A 26,075-nucleotide genomic window follows, 5' to 3' on the forward strand; every position below is an offset into this window, starting at 1 on the left:
AAAAAAGATATCACTAAATTTTAAATTAAGGTATTTATTTATTTACCTGTATTAAGACTCTCAGGCTATTAAAGCTTCATTATCAAAGTGCTTTTTTAAAGCAAATTACAAAAACTTACTCAACTCTTAATTAGAAACTTAAATATATTTAGACTTTATTATTTCCCTTTAATTACAGTAATATAATTGGTAAGGTTTGAATTGTGATGTTTCTCATACTGTGTAACTGAATCATCTGGCATCTTAAGTTTGTATTAGGAGACTATAGTGTTTCTTCTGTTTTCCTGATGAACATGTTCTCATAACTGCCAGGCAGTGAGAATGTGTGATGTTGAGATTTTTGTACACAGCCGTTTTCAGCTATCATTTTTTAGTTTTGAACACGTGGAACCTGTATGTGTATGTTTTTGCTCTTATTCTCAATTTTGTTTTTACATTCATTCCTGGGGTATAGTTAAAAGTTTGTGCCCATTTCATAGTAATAATGCTGTGTAATAGATTGCTATGTCTAGGATACAACTTTGGCTTTAAGAAAGAGCATTATACCTATTTATAAAACAGTTGTAAAAAACTTAATCAGATCTTAGTAAAAATAAGGGTGTGGAGCTGAGTAAAGTCAGAGCTAGATTTACAAGTGTTAGAAAGACTCTTGCTGTTTCTATAGTATTGGCAGGATTAGTGGTTGTGAAAAGCCTAGGCAAAAAAATCCTATCTGACAAACTATTTTCTACTCTGTATCATATAGCCTGACACATAGGAGAGCAGTGCGAATTGCAGATCTTAATGTAAATTTTGGAAAGGGCTTGTCTCTTCATATATATTTCTCCCCCCAACTTCCATTAGGAGTGTCTCCATTATTTTAGTGTCTGGACTACCAAAATCATGCTTTCCGTTAGGATCCAGTGAGAGAAAAGCTGTGTGAGTCGCACCACCCATCCCCATGTGTCCCACACCAGCCGCAGACAGTTCTCTCCTTTCGTGCTCGGTTTCCTTCCTTTGTTTCTTTGGAGAAGGTGGGCGTTTGTCTTAATTTTTTTCTTCATCGTACATACAGAAGAGTATACATTATATCTGTGTAAAGGAAAAAAAAAAGATGGATTAATTTAATGTTTACAGATTTATTTCAATGAGAGATCTAAGTATACTGAAAGGTCTTTGTCCCAAAGCAACAGGAACTCCTTTTTGTCACTAGACCTACAGTCCACTGCTGAACTAAGAATTAATTTTAATACTTGATATAAATTTGGGATATAAATTACATGTGCTCTGAGATTCATAGTTTCTGACATTTACCTAATATTGTCATCTGTATTAAAAGAAAGAAAATGAAAAGCAGTTTCCCCTACTTTTATCCATAGTTTAAGCTTATCTTCTGAAAACAGAATATCATACATTTTTCTCCCTCAGCCATGTATGTATGTATGTATGTATGTATGTATTTATTTAACATCTTTATTGGAGTATAGTTGCTTTACAATGGTGTGTTAGTTTCTGCTTTATAACAAAGTGAATCAGCTGTACATATACATATATCCCCATATCTCCTCCCTCTTGCGTCTCCCTCCCACCCTCCCTATCCCACCCCTCTAGGTGGACACAAAGCACCGAGCTGATCTCCCTGTGCCATGCAGCTACTTCCCACTAGCTATCTATTTTACATTTGGTAGTGTGTATATGTCCATGCCACCCTCTCACTTCATCCCATCTTACCCTTCCCCCTCCCCATGTCCTCAAGTCCATTCTCTACGTCTGTGTCTTTATTCCTGTCCTGCCCCTAGGTTCTTCAGAAACTTCTTTTTTTTTTCTTTTTTCTTTTTTTTAGATTTGAGCCATGTATTTTTATAAATAGCTAAGAAAGTAAAAAAGGAATATTGCTTTCTTGGGAAGCTCTCTATCTTAAAATATAATATAGGTTTCAGGTGTCTCAGAAGCAGTGGAGTTACTAAGTTTTGTATTTTGTAGGTCCTTCAACATAGTTTCTGGTGAGAAATCACTTCTTAACAAAGTCCAGACAAAATTTGCCATATCTTTTGAGAGCAGAACTTCTTGAACTCTGCCTTGCATATTTACTCAGTTTTATTTATTTCATTGGGGAACATGATCTGTATCCTAAACCAGATATTGTTTCTTAGATACAGAGTCATATTTTCATTGCTTGTTTAGATAGCTTAATAGATTACAGAGCCAGAGTAGAGGATTTTTGTTTCTTATTTTTGTGTCTATTTCTGATACATACATTGCAGCTTTTATTTTCTATCTCTAAAATGTATGTAATTCTTACTTTAATTTTACAAATTGAAGAATGAATTACTATAGCTCCTGAAAAATATTGCGTGGTTGGACATGATACAGAAGAGCCAGCAGTTATAAATGTTGTAAATGATGGAGTTAATGAAAAAAATGTTTTTGAGAAATATCCTGCAAATTAAGTTTTAAAAGCCTCTCTAAGGCCTGTCAGAGACTGGTTAATTAGGCCATTCTGCTATAAGGATTTCTTATCTAAGGTCACATTCAGCCCTAAAAATATGTGGTTCTTGATAATTTTGTGTATTGGGAATCACACAGCAGTCGCTGTATGCTTACTGAGAAACAGGGTGTCTGTAATATGAGGGATAGATGTCAGGGTAAGCCTGGGGTTTTTTTCTCCCTAATAAAAATTGGGCATCTCATGAAGGGGGTAGAATAGTCAACCAAGAAAATTTAGCTAGAAATTGGAAAATAAAATTACCTTGCCAGGAGGAGCAAAGTAATTGGGCTTTTAGTTGAAAAATTGGAAGTAGTACAGTTTTTGTTATTAATGTTGACTGTACTGTGAAAGTTCTTCAGGATGATTATACCTAACCATTTAAGGGTTGTGCTGTTGCCAGTGGCTTTTAGACCTTGTTGACACCAATGACCTCACTTGAACGTTACAGACTCTTTCCCAGGAACATGAACATATATCAGAATATTTTCTTCCTAGGAGTTTGTGCCAGTTTTAGAATCCAGTTCTACACCTTGCCAAATGAATTTGCAGTTTCTTTATAAATAAATAAATAAGTGCTTATTCACATTTGTTCCTTTCTTGGCCAAGTACCTAACAGTGTTCTAGTCTGAAATCATTAATATTTACTGAGCACCTAATATGTGTCAGGCACATAGATGAATATGGTTCCTTATAAAAGTTCTAGTAATCTGGTAGGGGAAAGTTTTAAGTAATACTGTAAGGAGACAGGCTCCATTTTCCTTAGCAGTGTTTTTGTTTTTGTTTTTGTTTTTTTAATAAATTTATTTATTTATTTATTTATTTTTGGCTGTGTTGGGTCTTCGTTTCTGGTGAGGGCTTTCTCTAGTTGCGGCAAGCGGGGGCCACTCTTCATCGCGGTGCACGGGCCTCTCACTATCGCGGCCTCTCTTGTTGCAGAGCACAGGCTCCAGACGCGCAGGCTCAGTAGTTGTGGTTCACGGGCCTAGTTGCTCCGTGGCACGTGGGATCTTCCCAGACCAGGGCTCGAACCCGTGTCCCCTGCATTGGCAGGCAGATCCTCAACCACTGCGCCACAAGGGAAGTCCCTTAGCAGTGTTTTTGAGCTCTGTTATTTACTGAGAAATATTCTGAGGAAAGGGTAGGAAAAAAAATTCAGCCTTCTTTCATTATTTATACCTTTTACTGTAATCACCCACTTCCAAAATAGCTCCACTTGACAAAGTGTAACCTTTGAATTCTATGTTCTGTGTATTAGAAAAGAAATCCATTCTTGTATATGGTGATGAGCGTTGCAAGAACTGTGATATTTCTGTAGAGAACTTTTAAGACTGTGGAGCTTCAGTTTCATCTTCTGTAAAGGGGGGTACTGAAAGAGAATGGCCTTTAGGATCTGTCATTCTGTAGAGTTACACTAGGATTTTGCTCTCTAGTTCGCTCCATCTGTGATTAGGTACTCGACTTTAGTAAGATTTGGTAAAGATTAGTGTAATCAATATTTTTAAAGTTACTGAGATTTGAAGGATGCTTATTAAGGATTAAGGCAATTTAAAAATATTTGTGTAGGTGATACCCATCCACTGTATTTAGAATTTTAATTTCATAAAAACTATTTTTAATTTTAGGAACAAGAGTTGAATGCTCGAGCCCGGGCCCTACAAGCTGCATCTGCATCCTGTTCATTTCGGCCCAATGGATTTGACGACAATGATCCGCCAGGAAGCTGTGGACCAACTGGTGGTGGGGGTGGAGGAGGGTTTAATACAGTTGGCAGACTTGTATTTTGATGCTGAAGAGTCCAAAATGCACTGGTCACAAAACATCCAATACTATGACTGTTTAAATGTCAGACTGTAACAAATATCATATCTATCTTTTAATTTTCTTTTCATTAGACCGTTATACAAGAAAACACACTCAGTGCTTGTTTTTATTTTCTTGACAATACGTTTATTAACAAAATGCATCATTGGGAAAAAAATCTACCTCTTAAAATTCCATTTGCTTTTATGGTTAGACATGCTTGACCAAAAATTTTCAGAGGCAAATATGTACCTGGTCCCTAATTAAGCTGCATTAAATTTAGTAGAGGCAATTAAATGGTCCTGTCCTCAGTTTTACTGAACAAAAAATAGATTTCATTTAGCATCCTTTATAAAAGAATTGGTGTTAGAGGTGAAGGAAACATCGTTAGTAAGGAAAGAAAGAAAATCTTTTATTTCCTGTGTAGTTACCCCATTATTAAATGCAAGTCTTTGAAAATACTAGAGATGATATAGTCTCTCATGAAGGCAATAACATAAACTTTATCGAGCTCTAGTACTTTTCAGGTTTGTTCAGTGCTGTCTTCAGCATCACTGTATCTACATTTCAAGTACAAATGTTTTAAAAAAGGATTATTTATACATATGTGCTGAACTGATTTTAAGAAAGGTGCATGATCCTGTAGGAGCCACATTTTTACCTAAAAATTGCTAACTTTGTAGTGTTTCTAATTGTTTGAGGATTTTAAAAATTCTATTTCAGGGAGTATATCTTCTGTGTGTTTTGAAGGAGGTGAGTTCTGTATGTGCCTTGCAGTACTGTAATTCAAAAATAGGAATCTGGCTGCGGAAAAGTTTTTTACAAATGTTAGGAAGTAATTTTTTGTGCTAACATTAAAATTATAACTTTTTGAAAGGTATTAGATTTTCCTGAAGTAAAATCTGATGGTTCTAAATCAATAAGTGTAATAGTTTGTTTATAACTCTTAGAAGAATTCAGAGGAAATCAACCTAGTCAAGTTAAAAAATTTTTTCGATTTTGTTACTTAATCCTCAGAATATTAAACATTGATCACATATTTTTAGAGTTATACATTTGTGGGTTTTTTTGTTTTTTTCTCGTTTGAGTCATGTGTTTTGCACAGTTGTTTCTGTTTCACAGTTTCAGATAAAATGTCAAAATGTCAGCCCCTATGGTCCCACATTTTCTCTTGCCAGGAAACTGGAAACAAGTCACTTCTCCTGGGTCTTGATTATACAGTATTTAGGAGTTATCCCAATTGTCCCCATTCCTAAAAGTTTTAACTTATCCATGGTGTACATTGTTCTGAAGATTGGTCACATATTTATTTTGAAAACATTTTAAGGAAAGAATGTTCTTTGGTGATTTGGGGTTTATCTTTTTCCCAAGCTTTTAATGGCAGTGGTTAAAAACAGAACTCCTCATCTTCATTCTACTACTTCCCACTCCTAACCTGTTTCTAGTCACCAGGAAGATTAGGAAAACTGATTGGATTAGTTAAAAACTGGAAATCCTTTTGCAGAATTGATTGAGATTTCTCTTCCCTACAAATCACTGAACCAGAAAGTTTTTTTTATCAACTTTCTTTCCTCTGGACTTCCTATTGTTCTAATAATGAATGTCTGAGCTATGCGTTCAGTTATCCACTGGCTAGATAATGATTTATAGTCGGATTATATCAGTCTTAGCATCTATTGAAACTGGTAAAGTCATTTAATACTTGGTAGGTTGATAGTGGGCTCAGCTGCTTCTACTAGGAACTTCCATAAAGACAATTAGACCTACACAAAGTTTTATATATGAATAGCAAGTCATTCAAAGATTTTTATGTGTCAAGGTAATACATATTGAATTTTCAAAATGATAAGAGAAAGATGAAACTCTAGTTATATAATAATACTGAGCATATTTAGATAACTTCATACCACTACCAAAGACTGAAAATTAAAGATTTCCTTTTAAGATTAAAAATATAGTAACATTAATTATTTGCTTTTTATTTATTTATTTTAGAGAAAATTGATTAATTTTTTTTCCATTTTTTTAAACATCTTTATTGGAATATAACTGCTTTACAATGGTGTGTTAGTTTCTGCTGTATAGCAGAGTGAATCAACTATACATATACATATATCCCCATATCTCCTCCCTCTTGCGTCTCCCTCCCACCCTCCCTATCCCACCCCTCTAGGTGGTCACAAAGCACCGAGTTGATCTCCCGGTGCTATGTGGCTGCTTCCCACTAGCTAGCTATTTTACATTTGGTAGTATTTATAAGTCCATGCCACTCTCTCACTTTGTCCCAGCTTACCCTTCCCCTTCCCAGTGTCCTCAAGTCCATTCTCTACGTCTGTCTTTATTCCTGTCCTGCCCCTAGGTTCATCAGAACCATTTTTTAAAATTTTTTTTTAGAACCATTTTTTTTTAGATTCCATATATATGTGTTAACATATGGTATTAGTTTTTCTCTTACTTCACTCTGTATATGAATTTTTTTAATTGAAGCATAGTTGATTTACAATGCTGTGCTAATTTCTGTTGTACAGCAAAGTGATTCAATTATACATATATATACATTCTTTATTATATTCTTTTCCATTTTGACTTAGCTCAGAATATTGAATATAGTTCCCTGAGCTATACAGTAGGACCTTGTTGTTTATCCCTTCTATATATTATAGTTTGTATCTGCTAGCCCCAAACTCCCAGTCCGTCCCTCCCACGCCCCTCCTCTCCCTTTGCAACCACAAGTCTGTTCTGTATGTCTGTGTGTCTGTTTCTGTTTTGTAGATATGTTCCTTTGTGTCATATTTTAGATTCCATGTATAAGTGATATCATATTGTCTTTCTCTTTCTGACTTATTTCACTTAGTATGGTAATCTATAGTTCCATCCATGTTGCTGCAACTGGCATTATTTCATTCCTTTTTATGGCTGAGTAGTGTTCCATTGTGTATATGTACCACATCTTCTTCATCCATTCATTTGTTGATGGACATTTACATTGTTTCCATGTCTTTGCTATCGTGAATAGTGCTGCTATGAACATAGGGGTGCATGTATCTTTGAATTATAGTTTTGTCTGGATATATGCCCAGGAGTGGGATTGCTAGATGGTAATTCTATTTTTAGCTTTTTGAGGAACCTCCATACTGTTTTCCATAGTGGCTGCACCAACTTACATTCCCACCAACAGTGTAGGAGGGTTCCCTTTTCTCCACACTCTCTCCAGCATTTGTTATTTGTAGAGTTTTTAGTGATGGCCATTCTGACTGGTGTGAGTTGGTGTCTCATTGTAGTTTTGATTTGCATTTGTCTAATAATTAGTGATGTTGAGCATCTTTTCATGTGCCTATTGGTTATCTGTGTGTCTTTGAAGAAATGTCTATTTAGGTCTTCTGGCCATTTTTCTATTGGGTTGTTGTTTTTTTGTTATTGAGTTGTATGAACTGTTTGTATATTTTGGAAATTAAGCCCTTGTCGGTCACATTGTTTGCAAATATTTTCTTCCATTCCGTAGGTTGTCTTTTCATTTTGTTTATGGTTTCCTTTGTAAGTCTGATTAGGTCTCATTTGTTTATTTTCGTTTTTATTTCTATTGCCTTGGGAGACTGACCTAAGAAAACATTGGTACAGTTTCTGTCAGAGAATGTTTTGCTTATTATCTCTTCTAGGAGTTTTATGGTATCATGTCTTATGTTTAAGTCTTTAAGCCATTTGAGTCTATTTTTGTGCATAGTGTCGGGGTGTGTTCTAACTTCACTGATTTACATGCAGCTGTCCAGCTTTCCCAGCACCCCTTGCTGAAGAGACTGTCGTTTTTCCTATTGTATATTCTTGCCTCCTTTGTCAAAGATTAATTGTCCATAGGTGTCTGGGTTTATTTCTGGGCTCGCTATTCTGTCCCGTGTATCTGTATGTCTGTTTTTGTGCCAATACCATGCTGCTGTGATTACTGTAGCTTTGTAGTATTATCTGAGGTCTGGGAGGGTTATGCCTCCATCTTCGTTCTTTTTCCTCAGGATTGCTGTGGCAATTCTGGGTCTTTTATGGTTCCATACAAATTTCAGGCTTATTCTAGTTCTGTGAAAAATGTCATGGGTAATTTGTTAGGGATCTCATTAAATCTGTAGATTGTTTTGGGTAGTATGGCCATTTAACAATATTAATTCTTCCAATCCAAGAGCATGGGATACCTTTCCCTTTCTTTGAATCACCTTTAATTTCCTTTATTAATGTTTCATAGTTCTCAGCATTTAAGTCTTTTGCCTTCTTAGCCAGGTTTATTCCTAAGTACTTTTTTTTTTTGGCACAATTACAAAAGGTATTCTTTTTTTTTACATTCCCTTTCTGATAGTTCATTGTTAGTGTAAAGAAATGCAACTGATTTCTGTATGTTAATCTTGTATCCTGCTACCTTGCTGAATTTGTTTATCAGTTCTAGTAGTTTTTGTGTGGAATCTTGAGGGTTTTCTATATCTAGTATCATGTCATCTGCGTGTAATGACAGTTTTACCTCTTCCCTTCCAATTTGGATACCTTTTATTTCTTTTTCTTGCCTGAATGCTGTGGCTAGGACTTCAGTAGTATGTTGAATAAAAGTGGTGAGAGTGGGCATCTTTATCATGTCTTGATTTTAGTGGGAAGTCTTTCACCTTTTCACCGTTGAGTTTTATTGGCTCTGGGTTTGTCATAAATAGCTTTTATTATGTTGAGATATATTCCTTCTATATCTACTTTAATAAGAGTTTTTATCATGAATGGATGTAGAATTCTGCCAAATGCTTTTTCTGCATCTGTTGAGATGATGGTGTGGTTTTTGTCTTTTCTTTTGTTGATGTGGTGTATCACATCGATTGATTTGCATATGTTGAACCATACTTGTGAACGTGGGATAAATACCACTTGGTTGTGTAAAATCCTCTTCCTGTATTGATACTTTTGTCATGTTATAGTGTCATTATCTTTCTTTATGGCCTTTGTTTTAAAGTCTATTTTGTCTGATATGAGTATTGCAACCCTACTTTCTTGTCATTTACGTTTGCGTGAAATATCTTTTTCCGTCCCCTTACTTTCAATCTATGTGTGTCCTTTGCCCTAAAGTGACTCTCTTGTAGGCAGCATATTATAGGCTCTTGTTTTTTTATCCAGTCTGCCACTCTTATGTCTTTTGATTGGATCATTTAGTCCATTGACATTTAAGGTAATTATTGATATGTATTTATTACTATTTTAAACCTTGTTTTCCTGTTGTTTTTATATTTCTTCCTTGTCCCTCTTTTATTGCTTTTCCTTTTGTGATTTGATTATTTTCTTTTGTATTATACTTATGTTCTCTTCTTTTTGGTGTTTGTGACTCTATTGTATGTTTTTGATTTGTTTTGGTTACCCTGTTTTTCAAGTATGTTAACCCCCTCCTACATCTACTTTGCCTTAGACTGGTAGTCATATAGGCTCAAATGCATTCTTTAAAATTAAAACAAAAAAAAAGACTCTACATTTTCTTTCTCTCGCCCCCCACATTGTGTGATTCTGATGTCCTCTTTTACAGCTTCAAGTTCATCCTTCTGCTGTTCCTTGTGCTTATCGTCACTTTCACAAATAAATTGTTTTTTCTTTTTAATCTGTATACTGGCCCATTTAAATGATTGACTTTCCTGTTGTGATTTCCTCTTTCCTATAGCTTCTTGCCTCTTTTCTATCTAGAGAAATCCTTTCAATATTTCTTTTAGGATAGGTTTAGTATTGCTGTATTCTTTTAGTTTTTGCTTTTCTAAGAAATTCCTTATCTCTTTCTATTTTAAATGGTAATCTTGCTGGGTAGAGTATTCTCGGTTGCAGATTTTTCCCTTTCAAGACTTTGAATATATTTTGCCATTCTCTTCTGGCCTGTAACATTTCTGTAGAAAAATCAGCTGATAGCCCTATGGGGGTTCCCTTGTAATTAACTTTGTTTTTCTCTTGCTGCCTTTAGAATCCTTTCTTTATCTTTAACATTTGCCATTTTAATTATAATATGTCTTCGTGTACGTCTGTTTGGGTTCATCTTCTTTGGAACCTTGTGCTTCCTGTACCTGGATATCTGTTTCCTTCTTTAGGTTTGAGAAGTTTTCAGCCATAATTTCTTCAAATACATTTTCAATCCCCTTTTCTCCTTCTTCTCCTTCTGGAATCCCTATTATGCGTAGATTGGCGGGCTTTTAATTATCCCATAGGTCTCTCATACCGCTTTCATTTCTTTTCATTTGGCTTTCTGTCTGCTGTTCTGACTGGGTGATTTCCATTATTCTATCTTCCAGATCATTTACTCATTCTTCATTCTTACTTCATTCTTACTGCTGTTTATTGCCTTTAGTTCAGCTTTTGCCTCTGCAAATGAATTTTCTAAGTTTTCTTGGCTCCTCCTCCTATTTTCTAGTTCCTTTTTAAAGTAATCTGCATTTCTGTCGACAGCCTTTCTAATTCCTTCAGTATTTTCATTATCTCCTCTTTAAACTTGGTGTCCGTTAGACTGAAGAGGTCTCTTTCATTGTTCTTTCAGGGGAATTCTCTTGGTCTTTTAAGTGGGAGTGGTTCCTCTGCTTCTTCATTTTACTTATATTTCTCTTACTCTGAGTTTAGGAGAAACAGTTACCTACTGTGGTCTTGGAAGGCTGTTTATACGTGGCAGTGTCCCTGTGCAGCTTGTGTAGGTTTATTATTTTTGGTGCAAGGGCTCTTTTTAGTATGGATGCCTGCCACCTCTTCCCTCAGCATGTGCTGGCTGTTATCCCCTTGATAGGGGATACACAGGTGTGGTGGCTCGTGCACCCTCCCAGAGCCCTCAACAGGGCAGCGGTGGCCAGTACGCACTCCCAGATCTCAACAGCAGAGGCTTGTGCATGCTCCTAGATCCCACAACAGTGGTGGCAGCGGCTGGCATACACTCCCGGATCTCTCAGTGGTGGCAGCTCACACATGCTCTGGAGCCTGCAATGGCAGAAGTAGCAGTTGGCACCTGCTCCCTGATATTTCAGCAGTGGCGTGCAATGGTGGCAGCAGCTCACACCCACCCCCAGGGCTCGTGACAGCAGTGTCCTGTCACCTGAGAGTGCGCACATGGGGAAAGAGTCTCCTATGGCAGGTCCGGGCCCTCCCCTTGCCTGCCCCCCAGCAATGGCGCCTCACCTCTATGGCAGGCCAAGGATTCCTCCGCTTGCACGATCGGTTACAGCCACACCATGCTCCAGCCCCTTCAGGCTGTCTCCTCGCAGCCGAACCCGGTCCTCTCCCTGGGCCTGACCTCTGAAACCTGAGCTTCAGCGCCCAGCCCCCGTCTGCACCAGCAGACATGCATCTCAGGCTGGGGATCGCAGGGCAGCGGCACCGACAAACTGCTCGTGTCTCTCTCTCCCCATTTTGCCTCCCAAAAACAGGTTGCTGCACTCTCCTCCGAGGCGGCAAAGCTCCTCCTCCATCCAGGCTGATCTCCCCACCAGTGAGGGGACTTCCCAGGGCGCAGGAACCGTTCCTCTTTCACAGCTCACTCCCAGGGCCACAGGTCCCATCGTGATTCCCTTTTTTTTTTTTTTTTTTTTTTGTCTTTTGTCCTACCTGGTTACATGGAGATTTTCTTGCCCTTTCAGAAGCCTGAGGTCTGCTAGTATGCAGTAGATGTTCTGTGAGAATCGTCCCACATGTTGATATATTTTTGATGTATTTGTGCGAGGAGGTGACCTCCATGTCCTACTCCCATGCCATCTTGATCGCTCTCCTTATTTGCTGAATTTAAAGTATTTATACCTATGGAAGATTTGGAACCAGAATAATGAGACACTTCATTCAAAAACTCATCTAACTGACCCTTTTCAATAAGCTAATACTTAGGATTGCTAAGTATTGCTACTTAGCAATATTGCTAAGGATCATTTTATTCCTCAGTAATTAGCATCTCCATTGCTTTCGTGCAGCTTTATTTGATTATCGTATTAGGTCTTTTCTTTCTCCCATATTCCTAACCCTTGTACTTTCCTCTGCCTCTTGCATATGTTATAAGGTCTGACTGAAGGCTGACTAGAGAACTAATATTTCTCTTTAGTTCAGCCTAAGGTAATCAGTTTAAATGAAGCTGCTCATTGCTGCTGAGAAGAGCACATTAATCCTCACTACTAACAAAAATTAAAAACTAGAAATCTAAGTCTATTCTTTCAAGGATGTTTATTGCCACATTGAGAAAAGTAGAATTTTTTTCCAGAGAGATATATGAAGAAGAAAATACATGTGATGTCATTGGATATGTAAGCCCTTGTAACCCGTCCACTAAGAAAATGCCTGTGCACCTCTCACTCATGACATTTACATAGCTCAAGTTGGAGAAAGGAATATAGCTCATTCTCCAAGTATCTTCCCATCACCTCTCTTCCAGCTGAATAATCAGAGAAACGGGAGCATTGTGTTAGAAATCCCTGACTTTCGTTTCCATACCTTAAGTAAGTTTCCAGAAGAATCCTTTGGATGTAGAAGTAAAGATCTCTTATAATGTCTAGAGGTATTGTGGGACTTTGTGGCAGGTTCAGAATGCCTATTATATTTTTAACTCACATTTGGAAAGAACAAAAATATTTCGAAAGTAAGTCTTAACCTCAAATCCATAATGTTCTTTGTCACTTAGTTCCGTTCTTTTTATGATAATGTTATTTACAAAAGCAGTTATCTTTTCATAGACTACCTCTTCAAAAGCTTTTTGCTACCTCTTTTAAAAGGGGATTGAATGCTTATTGTGCACCCAGCACAGTTTAAGGAAAACATAATTGGCATAATCTGTCCAGTACACAGATCTTAATAGAAATCACCATTTTGATGTTGTATTCTTAGTTCCAGTTCTTAATTCCCAGTATATCTTTTCCTATGATTATGCACTTCACATAATATGCACTATACAAAGAGAGCTTTTTAAATGAATATTTCAGAGAAAATAATATATTTATATATGGCATCTTTTCTCATAAGTGTTGTACTTTGTATATATTTTTACCCTCTGTTTTTTCTAATAAGTTTAGATTTCTGAAACTAAATAGTCCTGAAGTAATGGATAAGTTATTCACATCTTAGGAAAACTTATTAGGAAATGTTAACTATGATTAATAACTTAGTAACATAATCTACAAGAATAAGGTTAAACCTTGGATAATGTGATCTCCTAACTAACAGGTTAAAGTGAAAGCAAGGAAATTTGAAGTTAACCCAATGACTCTCTTCCACTGGAAGGGAACCAGAAAGCATGTTGCCATTGTTGCTGCTCATGGTTTTCTTTCGGTAGTGAAGGATGTCACCTTGAAGACAAAACCTACACACAAAGGAGGGCAAAGCAAAGCAAAGCAAGAGAATTGTAGCGAAATGGTGCTGGAGTCCTGACTGTACTTCACTCAGTCCTCATGACCTGAGTTTCTTGCTATACCAGGGATGGAAAAAGAAATAACTGAGAGGAACTTGGGACAAGATGGCAGAGTAGAAGGACGCTGGGCTCACTTCCTCTCATGAGCACACCAAAATCACAACTGCTGAACAACAATCAATAAAAAAGACTGGAACCTGCCAAAAAAGATAGTCTTCATCCAAGGATATAAAGAAGAAGCCACAAGATGGTAGGAGAGGTGCACTTGTGATATAATCAAATCCCATACTCCCTAGGTGGGTGATCCACAAACTGGAGAAAATTATATCGCAGAAATTCTCCCACAGGAGTGAGAGCTCTGAGCCCCACGTCTGGCTCCCCAGCCTGGGGGTCTGGCATTAGGAAGACCCAAAGAGTATTTGGCTTTGAAGGCCAGTGGGGCTTGACTGCAGGAGCTCCACAGGACTGGGGGAAACAGAGACCCCACTTTTGGAGGGTGCACACAAGGTCTCGCACATACCAGGACACAGGGCAAAAGCAGAGTTTTCATGGGAGCCTGGACTGGACCTACCTGCTGGTCTTGGAGGGTCTCCTGGGGAGGCAGGGTGTGACTATGGCTCTCCCTGGGGATGTGGACACTGGTGGTAGAGATTTCAGGGAAAGTTCAGCTATGTGGACTCGAGAAGGCAGACGTCTTGCTTGTTTCATCAGCATCAAGACCTGGCCCCACCCAACAGCCTGTAGACTCCTGTGCTGGGACGCCTCAGGCCAAACAACCAACAGGGTGGGAACACAGCCTCACCTATCAGCAGACCAGCTGCCTAAAAACTTCCTGAGCCCACAGCTGCCTCTAGACACACCCCTTGACATGGCCCTGCTCACCAGACTGCCAAGACCCAGCTCCACCCACCAGTGGACAGGCAGCAACTTCTCCCACCAGGAAGCCTGCACAAGCCTCTAGACCAACCTCACCCACCAGGGGACAGACACCAGAAGCAAGAATACTACAATCCTGCATCCTGCAGAACTGAGTCTGCAAACACAGAAATTTAGACAAAATGAGATGGCAAAGGAATCTGTTCTAGATGAAGGAACAAGATAAAACCCCAGAAGAACAGCTAAGTGAAGTAAAGATAGGCAGTCTACCCAAGAAAGAGTTCAGAGTACTGAATGTAATGATGATCCAAGATCTCAGGAAAAGAATGAATGCACAGAGTGAGAAGTTACAAGAAATTATTAACAAAGAATTAGAAAATATAAAGAACAACCAAGCAGAGTTGAAGAATACAATAATTGAAATGAAAAATACACTAGAAGGAATCAATAGCAAAATAAATGAGGCAGAAGAACGAATAATTGAGCTGGATGACAGAATGGGGGAAATCACTGCCACGGAACAGAATAAAGAAAAAAGAATGAAAAGAAATAAGGACAGATTAAGAGACTTCTGAGACAACAATAAATGCACCAATATTTGCATTATAGGGGTCCCAGAAGGACAAGAGAGAAAGAAAGGGCCTGAGAAAATATGTGAAGAGATAACAGCTGAAAACTTGCCTAACATGGGAAAAGAAACAGTCATCCAAGTCCAGGAAGTGCAGAGAGTGCCAGGCAGGTTAACCCAAGGAGAAACCAAGACACATAATAATCAAACTGACAACAATTAAAGACAAAGAGAACATATTAAGAGCAACAAGGGAGAAGAAACAAATAACATACAAGTTCATCCCCATAAGGATATCAGCTGATTTTTCAGCAGAAACTCTGCAGGCCAGAAGAGAGTGACATGATTTTTTTAAGTGATGAAAGCAAAAAACCTATAACCAAGAATACCCTACCCAGCAAGGCTCTCTTTCAGATTCGATGGAGAAATCAAAAGCTTTACATACAAGCAAAAGTTAAAAGAATTCAGCACCACCAAACTAGCTTTACAACAAATGCTAAAGAAACTTCTCTAGGTGGAAAAGAAAATGCCACAACTAGAAACAAGAAAAGTATGAAATGGGAAAGCTCACCAGTAAAGGTAAATATACAGTAAAGGTAGGAAATCATCCACACACAAATATGTCAAAACTAGTAATCATGAGAGCAGGAGAGTACAAATGCAGGATATTTTAAATGCACTTGAAATTAAGAGATCAGCAACTTAGAATAATCATGTATATATAGACACTGTTATATCAAAACCTCATGGTAACTGCAAACCAAAAATCTATAATAGATATACACACAAAAAAGAAAATGGAATTCAAACACAACACTAAAAATAGTCATCAAATCACAAGGCAAGAGAACAAAAGAGATAAGGAAGAAAAAAGATCTACAAAAACAAATCCAAAACAATTAACAAAATGGCATTAAGAACGTGTATATCAATAATTACCTCAAATGTAAATGGATTAAATGCTCCAACCAAAAGACACAGACTGGCTGAATGAATAAAAACACAAGATCCATATATATGCTGTCCCCAAGACACCCACTTCAGATCTAGAGACACATAAAGGCTGAAAGTAAGGTGATGGAAAAGGTATTCCATGCAAATGGAAATCAAAGAAAGCTAGAGTAGTAATACTCATATCAGACAAAATAGACTTAAAAATAAAGACTGTTACAGGAGACAAAGAAGGGCACTACATAATGATCAAGGGATCAATCCAAGAAGAAGATATAACAATTGTAAATATATATGCACCCAACATAGGAGCACCTCAATATATAAGGCAAACGCTAATAGGCATAAAAGGTGAAATTGACAGTAACACAGTAATAGTGGGGGACTTTAACAACCCACTTACATCAATGGAAAGATCATCCAGACAGAAAACAAATAAGGGAAACACAGGCCTTAAATGACACATTAGACCAGGTGGACTTAAGTGATATTTATAGAGCATTCCACCTGAAGGCAGCAGAATACACATTCTTTTCTAGTGTACATAGAATATTCTCCAGGTAGATCACACGCTGGGCCACAAAGCAAGCCTTAGTAAATTTAAGAAAATTGAAATTATATCAAGCATCTTTTCAGACCACAACACTATGAGTGAAAATCAACTACAAGAAAAAAATCTGTAAAAAAAGCAAACATGTGGAGGCTAAACAATATGCTACTAAACAACCAATGGATCACTGAAGAAATCAAAGAGGAAATCAAAAATTACCTAGAGATAAAAACGAAAACACGATCCAAAACCAATGGGACACAGCAAAAGCAGTTCTAAGAGGGAAGCTTATATTGATACAAGCTTACCTCAAGAAACAAGAAAAATGGCAAATAAATAACCTAAAGCAACCAGAGAAAGAAAAGCAAAAGAACCCCAAAGTTAGTAGAAGGAAAAATATCATAAAGATCAGAGCAGAAGTAAATGAAATGGAAACAAAGAAAACAATAGCAAAGATCAATGAAACTAAAAGCTGGTTCTTAGAAAAGATAAACAAAACTGATAACCCTTCAGGCAGACTCATCAAGAAAAAAAAGGGAGAGGGACCTAATCAACAAAATTAGAAATGAAAAAGGAGAAGTTAACAACCAACACCACAGAAGTACAAAGGACAATAAGAGACTACTACAAGCAACTCTATGCCAATAAAATGGACATAGAAGAAATGGACAAATTCTTAGAAAGGTACAATCTCCCAAGACTGAACCAGGAAGAAATAGAAAATATGAACAGACCAATTACAAGTACTGAAATTTAATCTGTGATTTTAAAACTCCCAACAAACAAAAACCCAGGACCAGATGGCTTCACAGGCGAATTCTATCAAACATTTAGAGAAGAGTTAACATCTATCCTTCTGAACTATTACAAAAAATTGCACAGGAAGGAACATTCCCAGGCTCATTCCATGAGGGCAGCATTACCCTGATACCAAAACCAGGCAAAGATACCACAAAGAAAGAAAATTACACACCAATATCACTGATGAACTTAGATGCAAAAATCCTCAACAAAATACTATCAAACTGAATCCAACAAACGTTAAAAGGATCATACACCATGATCAAGTGGAATTTATCACAGAGATACAAGGATTTTTCAACTTCCGCAAATCAAGCTGTTTGATACACCACATTAACAAACTGAAGAATAAAAACAATATGATCACCTCAGTAGATGCAGGAAAAGCTTTTGATAAAATTCAACATCCATTTATGACAGTAAAAGTGTAGCTGTTTGCAGATGACAGATACATAGAAAATCCTAAATATGCTACCAGAAAACTACTAGAGCTTATCAGTGAATTCTGTAAAGTTGCAGGATACAAAATTAACACAGAGAAATCTGTTGTATTTCTATAAACTAACAAAGAAAGATCAGAAAGAGAAATTAAGGAAATAAACCCATTTGTCATTGCATCAAAAAGAATAAAATACTTAGGAATAAACCTCCCTAAGGAGGCAAAAGACCTGTACTGTAAAAACTATAAGATGCTGATGAAAGACATTGAAGATGACACAAACAGATTGAAAGATATACTGTGTTCTTGAATTGGAAGAATCAATATTGTTAAAATGACCATACTGCCCAAGGCAATCTACAGATTCAATGCAATCCCTATCAAATTACCAATGGCATTTTTCGCAGCTCTAGAGCAAAAAAAAAAAAAAATCTTAAAATATTTATGGAAACACAAAAGACCCTGAATCATCAAATGATCTTGAGAAAGAAAAATGGAGATGGAGGAATCAGGCTCCCTGGCATCAGATTACACTACAAAGCTACAGTAATCAAAACAGTTTGGCACTGGCACAAAAACAGACTTATAGATCAATGGAACAGGATAGAAAGCCCAGAACCAAACCCACACACCTACAACAAAGGAGGCAAGAACATACAATGGAGAAAAGACAGTCTCTTCAATAAGTGGTGCTGGGAAAACTGGACAGCTACATGTAAAGAATGAAATTAGAAAATTCTCTAACACCATAGACAAAAATAAACTCAAAATGGATTAAAGACCTAAATGTAAGGCCCGATACTATAAAACTGTTAGAGGATAACATAGGTAGAACACTCTTTGACACAAATCACAGCAATATCTTTTTGGATCCATCTCCTAGAGTAATGGAAATAAAAACAAAAATAAATAAATGTGACCTAATTAAACTTAAAAGCTTTCGCACAGCAAAAGAAACCATAAACAACATGAAAAAGACAACCTAGAGAATGCGAGAAAATATCTGCAAACAGTGTGACTGACAAGGGATTAATCTCCAAAACATACAGACAGCTCATACAGCTCAATATCAAAAAAAACAAACAACCCAATCAAAAAATGGGCAGAAGATCTAAATAGACATTTCTCCAAAGAAGACACACAGATGGTCAATCACATGAAAAGATGCTCAATACTGCTAATTATTAGAGAAATGCAAGTCAAAACCACAATGGGGTATCATCTCACAGCAGTCAGAATGGCTATCATCAAAAAGTCTACAAATAATAAATGCTGGAGAGGGTGTGGAGAAAAGGGAACACTACACTGTTGGTGGGAATGTAAATTAGTAGAACCACTATGGAAAACGGTGTGGAGGTTCCTTTAAAAACTAAAAATGGAGCTACCATATGACCCTGCAATCCCACTCCTGGGCATATATCTGGAGAAAACCGTAATTCGAAAATATGCATGCACCCCAATGTTCATAGCAGCACTATTTGCAATAGCCAAGACATGGAAGCAAACTAAGTGTGCATCAACACATGAATGGATAAAGAAGATGTGGTATATATATATCAGTACAATGGAATATCACTCCATTGTATAAAAAAGCCATAAAAAAGAATGAAATATTGCTATTTGCAACAATGTGGATGGACCTAGAGTTTATCATACTAAGTGAAATAAGTCAGAGAAAGACAAATATCATGATATCGCTTGTATGCAGAATCTAAAAAAATGATACAAATGAACTTATTTACAAAACAGAAAGAGACTTGCAGACAAAGGAAACAAACTTATGGTAACCAAAGTGGAAAGGTGGAAGGAGGGATAAATTAGGAGTTTGGGAGTAGCATATACACACTATTGTATATATATAAAATAGATAACCAACAAGGACCTACTGTATAGCATAAGGAACTCTACTCAGTATTTTATAATAACATATATTGGAAAAGAATCTGAAAAACTGAATCACTTTGCTGTACACCTGAAACTAACACAACATTGTAAATCAACTATACTTCAATTTAAAAAATAAATAAAGAAAATTTAAAAATAAAGAAAAAGATAAGCCAAAAAAATTTAACCCAATGAAGCTTAAAAAAGAACTCTAAAATATAAGTTCTTCCATATATATATATTCTTAAGCATTTACCAAACTGTCATATCATTATAATGTTAGCCTTATTTTTTGTTTTACTAAGTTAATTTTCTTACAGCGTCCTTTTTGGAAGTGAATGAACCTCAAAATGAATGAGGGATTTAAAAAAGCAAGGGGGCTTCCCTGGTGGCGCACTGGTTGAGAATCTGCCTGCCAATGCAGGGGACACGGGTTCGAGCCTTGGTCTGGGAAGATCCCACATGCCCCGGAGCAACTAGGCCCGTGAGCCACAACTACTGAGCCTGCGCGTCTGGAGCCTGTGCTCCGCAACAAGAGAGGCCGCAATAGTGAGAGGCCCGCACACCGCGATGAAGAGTGGCCCCCGCTCGCCACAACTAGAGAAAGCCCTCGCACAGAAACGAAGACCCAACACAGCCATAAATAAATAAATAATTAATTAATTTAAAAAGCAAGGATTCAAAGTAAACAGTTCTTTAAAAAAATAAATAAAAAGGAAAAAGTTAGCTTATAAAGAAACTGCAGGTTTCCTGTATGAAAAGAAATTTTGCTATAGAAATAATTTTAAAGAAATAAAGAGTTTTATTCAACAAATTAACTATCTGGGCTTTACAAAATCAAAGGGATTTGTTATGTAAAACCTTTAGCCACAGTGTTACATAACCAATGTGGATTTAAAATTAAAAATAGAATCTAAGAAGTCAGCCAAGTGTGTAGCCAGCTCTCATCAGTGTCAGTTATGGCCTGCAGTCGTTTTTCTCTTAATAAATCTCGTATTTTCAAGTTTTGCTTTGTATGCTAGACACACACACACACACACGTCTTGATTTCAGAGGGATAAAAAGGTCAGCCTTTCCTGGCTAGATCAGCAGTTTTCAACCTTGTATTATGTTAGAAACACTTGGAAAGCTTTTAAAAAATAATACCATGACTGGCCCTGGCCCTGCCCCAGGCCTATTAAATTACATGGGGACTGGGCACCAATACTTTTTGAAGTTCCTGACATGATTTAAACGTGCAACCTTGGTTGAGAACTTCTGGGTTAGAAAAGGAGTTGTTTTCTCTAGGGCTTTTATCCAAGGACACTAACATGTTGAGTGTCTATCATATGCTGGATACTAATAGATATTTATATGTCTTTTTAACTTATATCAGCCCTGTAAGTGAGTTCATACCTTTACCCTCCCTTACCCTTTCATGGATAAAGAAAGTGAAGACTCAGATTAAGGAACTTGCTCAAAATTATGCAGCTATAAAATCAGAAATTGAGATTTTTTAAAATCATAATTGAGATTTTAATCCAGGTCTTCAGAACTCCAAAGTCAATGCTCTGACAGAGGGCCAGTAACAAGTAGGAGAAAAATGTGAGCAAAAGACCTAAGCAAATTACATATTAATAAGGGCTTGCAATAAACTTAATGAAATAAAATTTCTATAATCTGTATCAATTATTCTTTTGCACTCCAAACATTATTCAAATAAAAAATGTGAGACCTGCTTTGCTAAAACTTGTATGGTTGAGAAACATGGTTCTGAGCAAACTCATTTGCTACACCTGTTTAATCTCTGTTTCCTAGCCTTATTTCTTCCATTCTTCCTTTTCTGTCCTCCCAAGTCATATTGGACCTTGCATAGTTCTTATTCAGACAACATTATATACTTGCCATATCTAGGCTTTTGCACATTCAAGTCTCAGTACAGCACACCATTCCCCTCACCCCACTTTTCCCTCCCTGTTTTCATTTGACTAATTGCTGCTCACCTGTCAATATGCTCAAGCCTTCTTATAAAAACCTCCCAAACTGACTAGTCTCCCCTTTTTTCCTGGGTTGTGTCTTGTGCTTCTCCTTGAAAAGACCATGGCTTAGTAATGGAGCTAAATTAGCCTTAAAAGCTGATCCTCTATAGCAACAAAGATTAAAAGCAGGTCTTAACACAGACAGGCTATTTTAGTTAGCATAAAATTCAAGTTAACTCATGTATAAGCCAGAATGACTTCCTTATATTTCAATGTGTGAAATTTTCTTTTATCATTTCCCTGTTACAATTACAGGATGTTCTTTCCAATCTCCTTCCTCTACTCTTCCTGCGAAAGACCCTGCACCCCACTAAATCATGTTACACAAACATATAACTATAATCCAGGTACAAACATTTCCCCAAAGACCCTATTTTTCTATAAAACAATAGGTCGATGTTTATATTTAACTCTTAATAAACACTTAAATTTTGGGGGAGGAAAAAAAAGCTGACTTTCAAAGGATCAAACTCATCTGTAAGTAATTTAACTGCATGCAGAACAAAATCCAACACTCTTTAAAGTAATACGACAAACCCAGTACTTAAGAAAATAAAATTCACAATATTCAGGATCTGATAAAAAAATTATTAGGCATTCAAAGGAGGAAAATATGACTCATACCAAGAAGAAAAACCAATCAATAGAAACAGACTCAGAAATTATGGAAAGGAAGGAATTGACAAACTAGGAGCTTAAAAGAATGTAAAGAAAAATATGAACAAAATGAACAAAAAGTATGAATAAAGAAATGAGAAATCCAAGAAGCTCAACAAACCATCAGCAGAATAAACATAAAAGAAACTACACTGGGCTTCCCTGGTGGCTCAGTGGTTAGGAATCTGCCTGCCAATGCAGGGGACACAGGTTCGAGCCCTGGTCCAGGAAGATCCCACATGCCGCGGAGCAGCTAAGCCCATGCACCACAACTACTGAGCCTGCATGCCATGACTACTGAAGCCCACGTGCCTAGAGCCCATGCTCCACAACAAGAGAAGCCACCGCAGTGAGAAGCCCGTGCACCACAACAAAGAGTAGCCCCCGATCGCTGCAACTAGAGAAAGCCCGTACACAGCAACAAAGACCCAACGCAGCCAAAAAAAAGAATCATTAAAAAAAGAAAAAAAGAAACTACACTAAGTCACACCATAATCAAATTTGTTAAAAACAGTGGTAAAGAGAAATTCTTAAAAGCAACTGGAGAAAAAGAACACATTACATATGGAACAGAGGTTAGCACACTATATACAGCCCTCAAGCCAAATCTATCATGCCTCCTGTTTTTCATAAATAAAATTTTATTGGAACACTGACACACCTATTTGTTTACCTATTGTCTACGGCAGTTTTTACACTACAATGGCAGAGTTGAGTAGTTGTGACAGAGACCATTTATCCTGGAAAGCCAAACATAGTTATTAAAGTACTTTACAGAAGAAGTCTGTGATCCCTGATATAGAAAAACAGCAGAAAGACAGCAGTCTTCTTACTAGAAAACATGCAAGCTGGAAGGCAATGGAATCATCTAAAAAGTGCAGAAAGAAAAAACTGCCTAATGAATATTTGCTGTATTATACCAGTGAAAATGTCATTCAAAATGAAGGTAAAATAGACATTTTTAGACAAAAGCTGGGAATTTTTTTTTTTTAGTATTTGCACTACATGATATGTTAAAGAAAATTCTTGGTTTCCCTGGTGGCGCAGTGGTTGAGAATCCACCTGCCAACGCAGGGGACACGGGTTCAATCCCTGGTCTGGGAAGATCCCACATGCCGTGGAACAACTAAGCCCATGTGCCACAACTACTGAGCCTGTGCTCTAGAGCACGAGAGCCACAACTACTGAACTCACGTGCTGCAACTACTGAAGCCTGTGTGCCTAGAGTCTGTGCTCTGCAATGAGGAGCCCGCACACCACAATGAAGAGTAACCCCTGCTCACCGCAACTAGAGAAAACCGCGTAGCAACGAAGACCCAATGCAGCCAAAAAAATAAATAAGTAAATTTATTTTAAAAAAAAAGAAAGAAAATTCTTCAGGCTGAAGGAAAATGATACTAGATGGAAACTTGGATTTACACAAAGAAATAAAGAGTGCTGAAATAGATTTGGCACAATTGACTCAATATCCAAGAAAGGAGGGACAGCTTTGGAAAGCTCAAGACTCACACTGTGCCCATGAGCAGCAATTTGGACCTCCTGCTGCATCCACCATGCATCCAACATACCATACAGACAGACGAGACTCCCTTCCAGGAAAAGAAGTATAAACATGAACTACAGCACAATTTGGCAAACTACAGCCTATGAGCCAGCCATCTGTTCATGTAGAAAATCCAAAATAATTAAGAATGTTTAACTTACATATAAAATTTTAAAATTAATAAGCGAGTTTAGCAAGTTACCTGAATATAAAGCCAATATACCAAATTCAAATGTATATTTATATATCAGGAATAAGTATTAGAATATGAAATCAAATAATGATACATACAACAATATAAAAAAATCAGTTTTTTAAACACTTAACAGTAGATACACAAGACCTTCACACAGAATGCTAAAAAACATTACTTAGGAAATTAAAGAAGACCTAAACAATTCACGGCTTTGGAAAACTCAATATTATAAATACCTAATTTTCCTCACACTGACCTATAGAATCAATGCATTCCCAATCTTGGAATTTTTATTTATATTAATTGAAAAGCTGATTCTAAAATAGAAATGAAAAAATTCTAAAAATAGCCAAGACTCTCTTGGAAATGAACAAGATAGGATGACTTTCTTTATAGGATAACAAGGTTTATTATAAAACGAATTAAGACAGAATGGGCTTATTATTCTGTTCAGAAAAGAGAATCCAGAAATAGACCCATACTTATGCACACATGATTTATGATAATAGTAAGATAACCGTCCATCCTAGTTTGCCTGAGCCTGAGGCTGTTCCCAGGATATAGAACTTTCAGAGCTAAAACAAGGAAAATTAGTATAAGTTGGTCACCACAGACAAAGGTGGCACTTCAGAGCAGTGAGGAAAGGATGGCCTTTTCAATAAATTATAGTGGGGCAATTGGATAATTATATAAAATAAAAGAGATTTGACCCTTACCTCACACTATATACAAAAATATATTTCAGATGGATTATAAATCTAAACTGAAAGGCAAAATAACACTTCTTAAAGATTACTTAGTAGAATATCTTCAAAACCTAAGAATATGGAAAGATTTCTTTAAAAGGACCCAAAAAGCTCTTGTCATGAAGAAAAACAATGATAAAATGGATAACATAAAATGAAAAACTTCTGATCCTCAAAGACACCATTCAGGATGAAAAAGCCGTGGAGTGGAAGATATTTGCAACTCATAAGTGAATATATAAAGAACTACAAATTAAAATAATAAAGACAATCCACAGAAAAATGAGGAAAAGAGAAGCAGGAACTTCAAAAGACAACAAATTTCTAAGAAACATACAAAAAGATACTGATCTTCATTAATCATCAGAAAATGTAAATAAAACCACAACGGTACACCATTAAATGCTCATAAAAGGAATCAACTTAAAAAGATTGACAATATCAAATATTGATGAGGATGTAGAATGTAAAGTCTCATACTTACAGGAGTATGGATCGATAAAACCATTTTGGAAAACCAGCAGTATCTTCAAAAACTGAACCTATGAGTACTCTATTACCCAGTAACTCACTGCTAAGAATAGATTCTACAGAAATGTGTTCACAAAACACATTTTAAAAGGTTTAATGTAATATAAATCATAATGGCCTAAAAGTTGAACTAATCAAAGTGTTTCTGAAGAGTAGAATAGATAAATGAATTGTGGTATATCATATGTTAGATACCTATACAGCAGTGAAAATGAATGAACTCCAGATACACGTTACAACATGGATGAATTCCACAAGCAAAATTTAAGGAAAACAAACCATTAATATAAAGCAGGCAGTCTGTGGATGTAAGAAGTATGGATGTTACCTTTGGAGAAGGGGAGGGGGAAGTGATCACAAAGAATCATGAATGGGGACTTCTGTGGTATAATTCACGTTCTATGTCTTACCTAGTTGTTCATTTATCAGTTGTGTTCACTTTATGATAACATATCAAACTGCATACTTATAATTTTGTACTTTTCTGTATGTCTTTTATACTTCAAAAAAACATTGAAAAATTTCATTATAACTGGCATTTTTTAAAATTTTATTTATTTATTTATTTATTTATTTATTTATTTATTTATTTATTTATGGCTGTGTTGGGTCTTCGTTTCTGTGCGAGGGCTTTCTCTAGTTGCGGCAAGTGAGGGCCACTCTTCATCGCAGTGGGCGGGCCTCTCACTATCA

The 26,075-nt window shown here is 36.7% G+C and overlaps 1 protein-coding gene and 2 long non-coding RNA genes across 4 annotated transcripts in view; 1 reads left to right on the top strand and 2 right to left on the bottom strand.

Annotated features, from left to right (window-relative positions):
* USP38 (ubiquitin specific peptidase 38) overlaps nt 1-5,318 on the top strand; it is a 32,379-nt gene extending 27,061 nt beyond the window's left edge. For both annotated transcript variants that reach the window (XM_082463333.1, XM_082463334.1), the window contains exon 10: nt 4,090-5,318. In XM_082463333.1, coding sequence (XP_082319459.1) covers nt 4,090-4,251 — 162 coding nt within the window. In that variant the 3' untranslated portion in view covers nt 4,252-5,318. The remainder of the gene's footprint in view (nt 1-4,089) is intronic.
* Nucleotides 5,319-6,721: 1,403 nt separating this feature from the next.
* LOC309661658 lies at nt 6,722-11,833 on the bottom strand. Its single transcript, XR_014264146.1, has 2 exons — nt 11,417-11,833; nt 6,722-11,218 (listed from the first exon to the last, which is right to left on the bottom strand). It is a non-coding gene; the product is annotated as an uncharacterized lncRNA (long non-coding RNA).
* A 1,560-nt stretch (nt 11,834-13,393) lies between these two features.
* The window catches only part of LOC309661623, a 94,192-nt gene continuing 81,510 nt past the window's right edge, over nt 13,394-26,075 (bottom strand). The window contains exon 4 of the long non-coding RNA XR_014264110.1: nt 13,394-25,914. This is a non-coding gene — a long non-coding RNA (uncharacterized lncRNA). The remainder of the gene's footprint in view (nt 25,915-26,075) is intronic.

Source organism: Balaenoptera physalus (assembly GCF_965194825.1).
Source record: "Balaenoptera physalus genome assembly, chromosome: 5".
In the NCBI taxonomy this organism is placed as follows: Eukaryota; Metazoa; Chordata; class Mammalia; order Artiodactyla; family Balaenopteridae; genus Balaenoptera; species Balaenoptera physalus.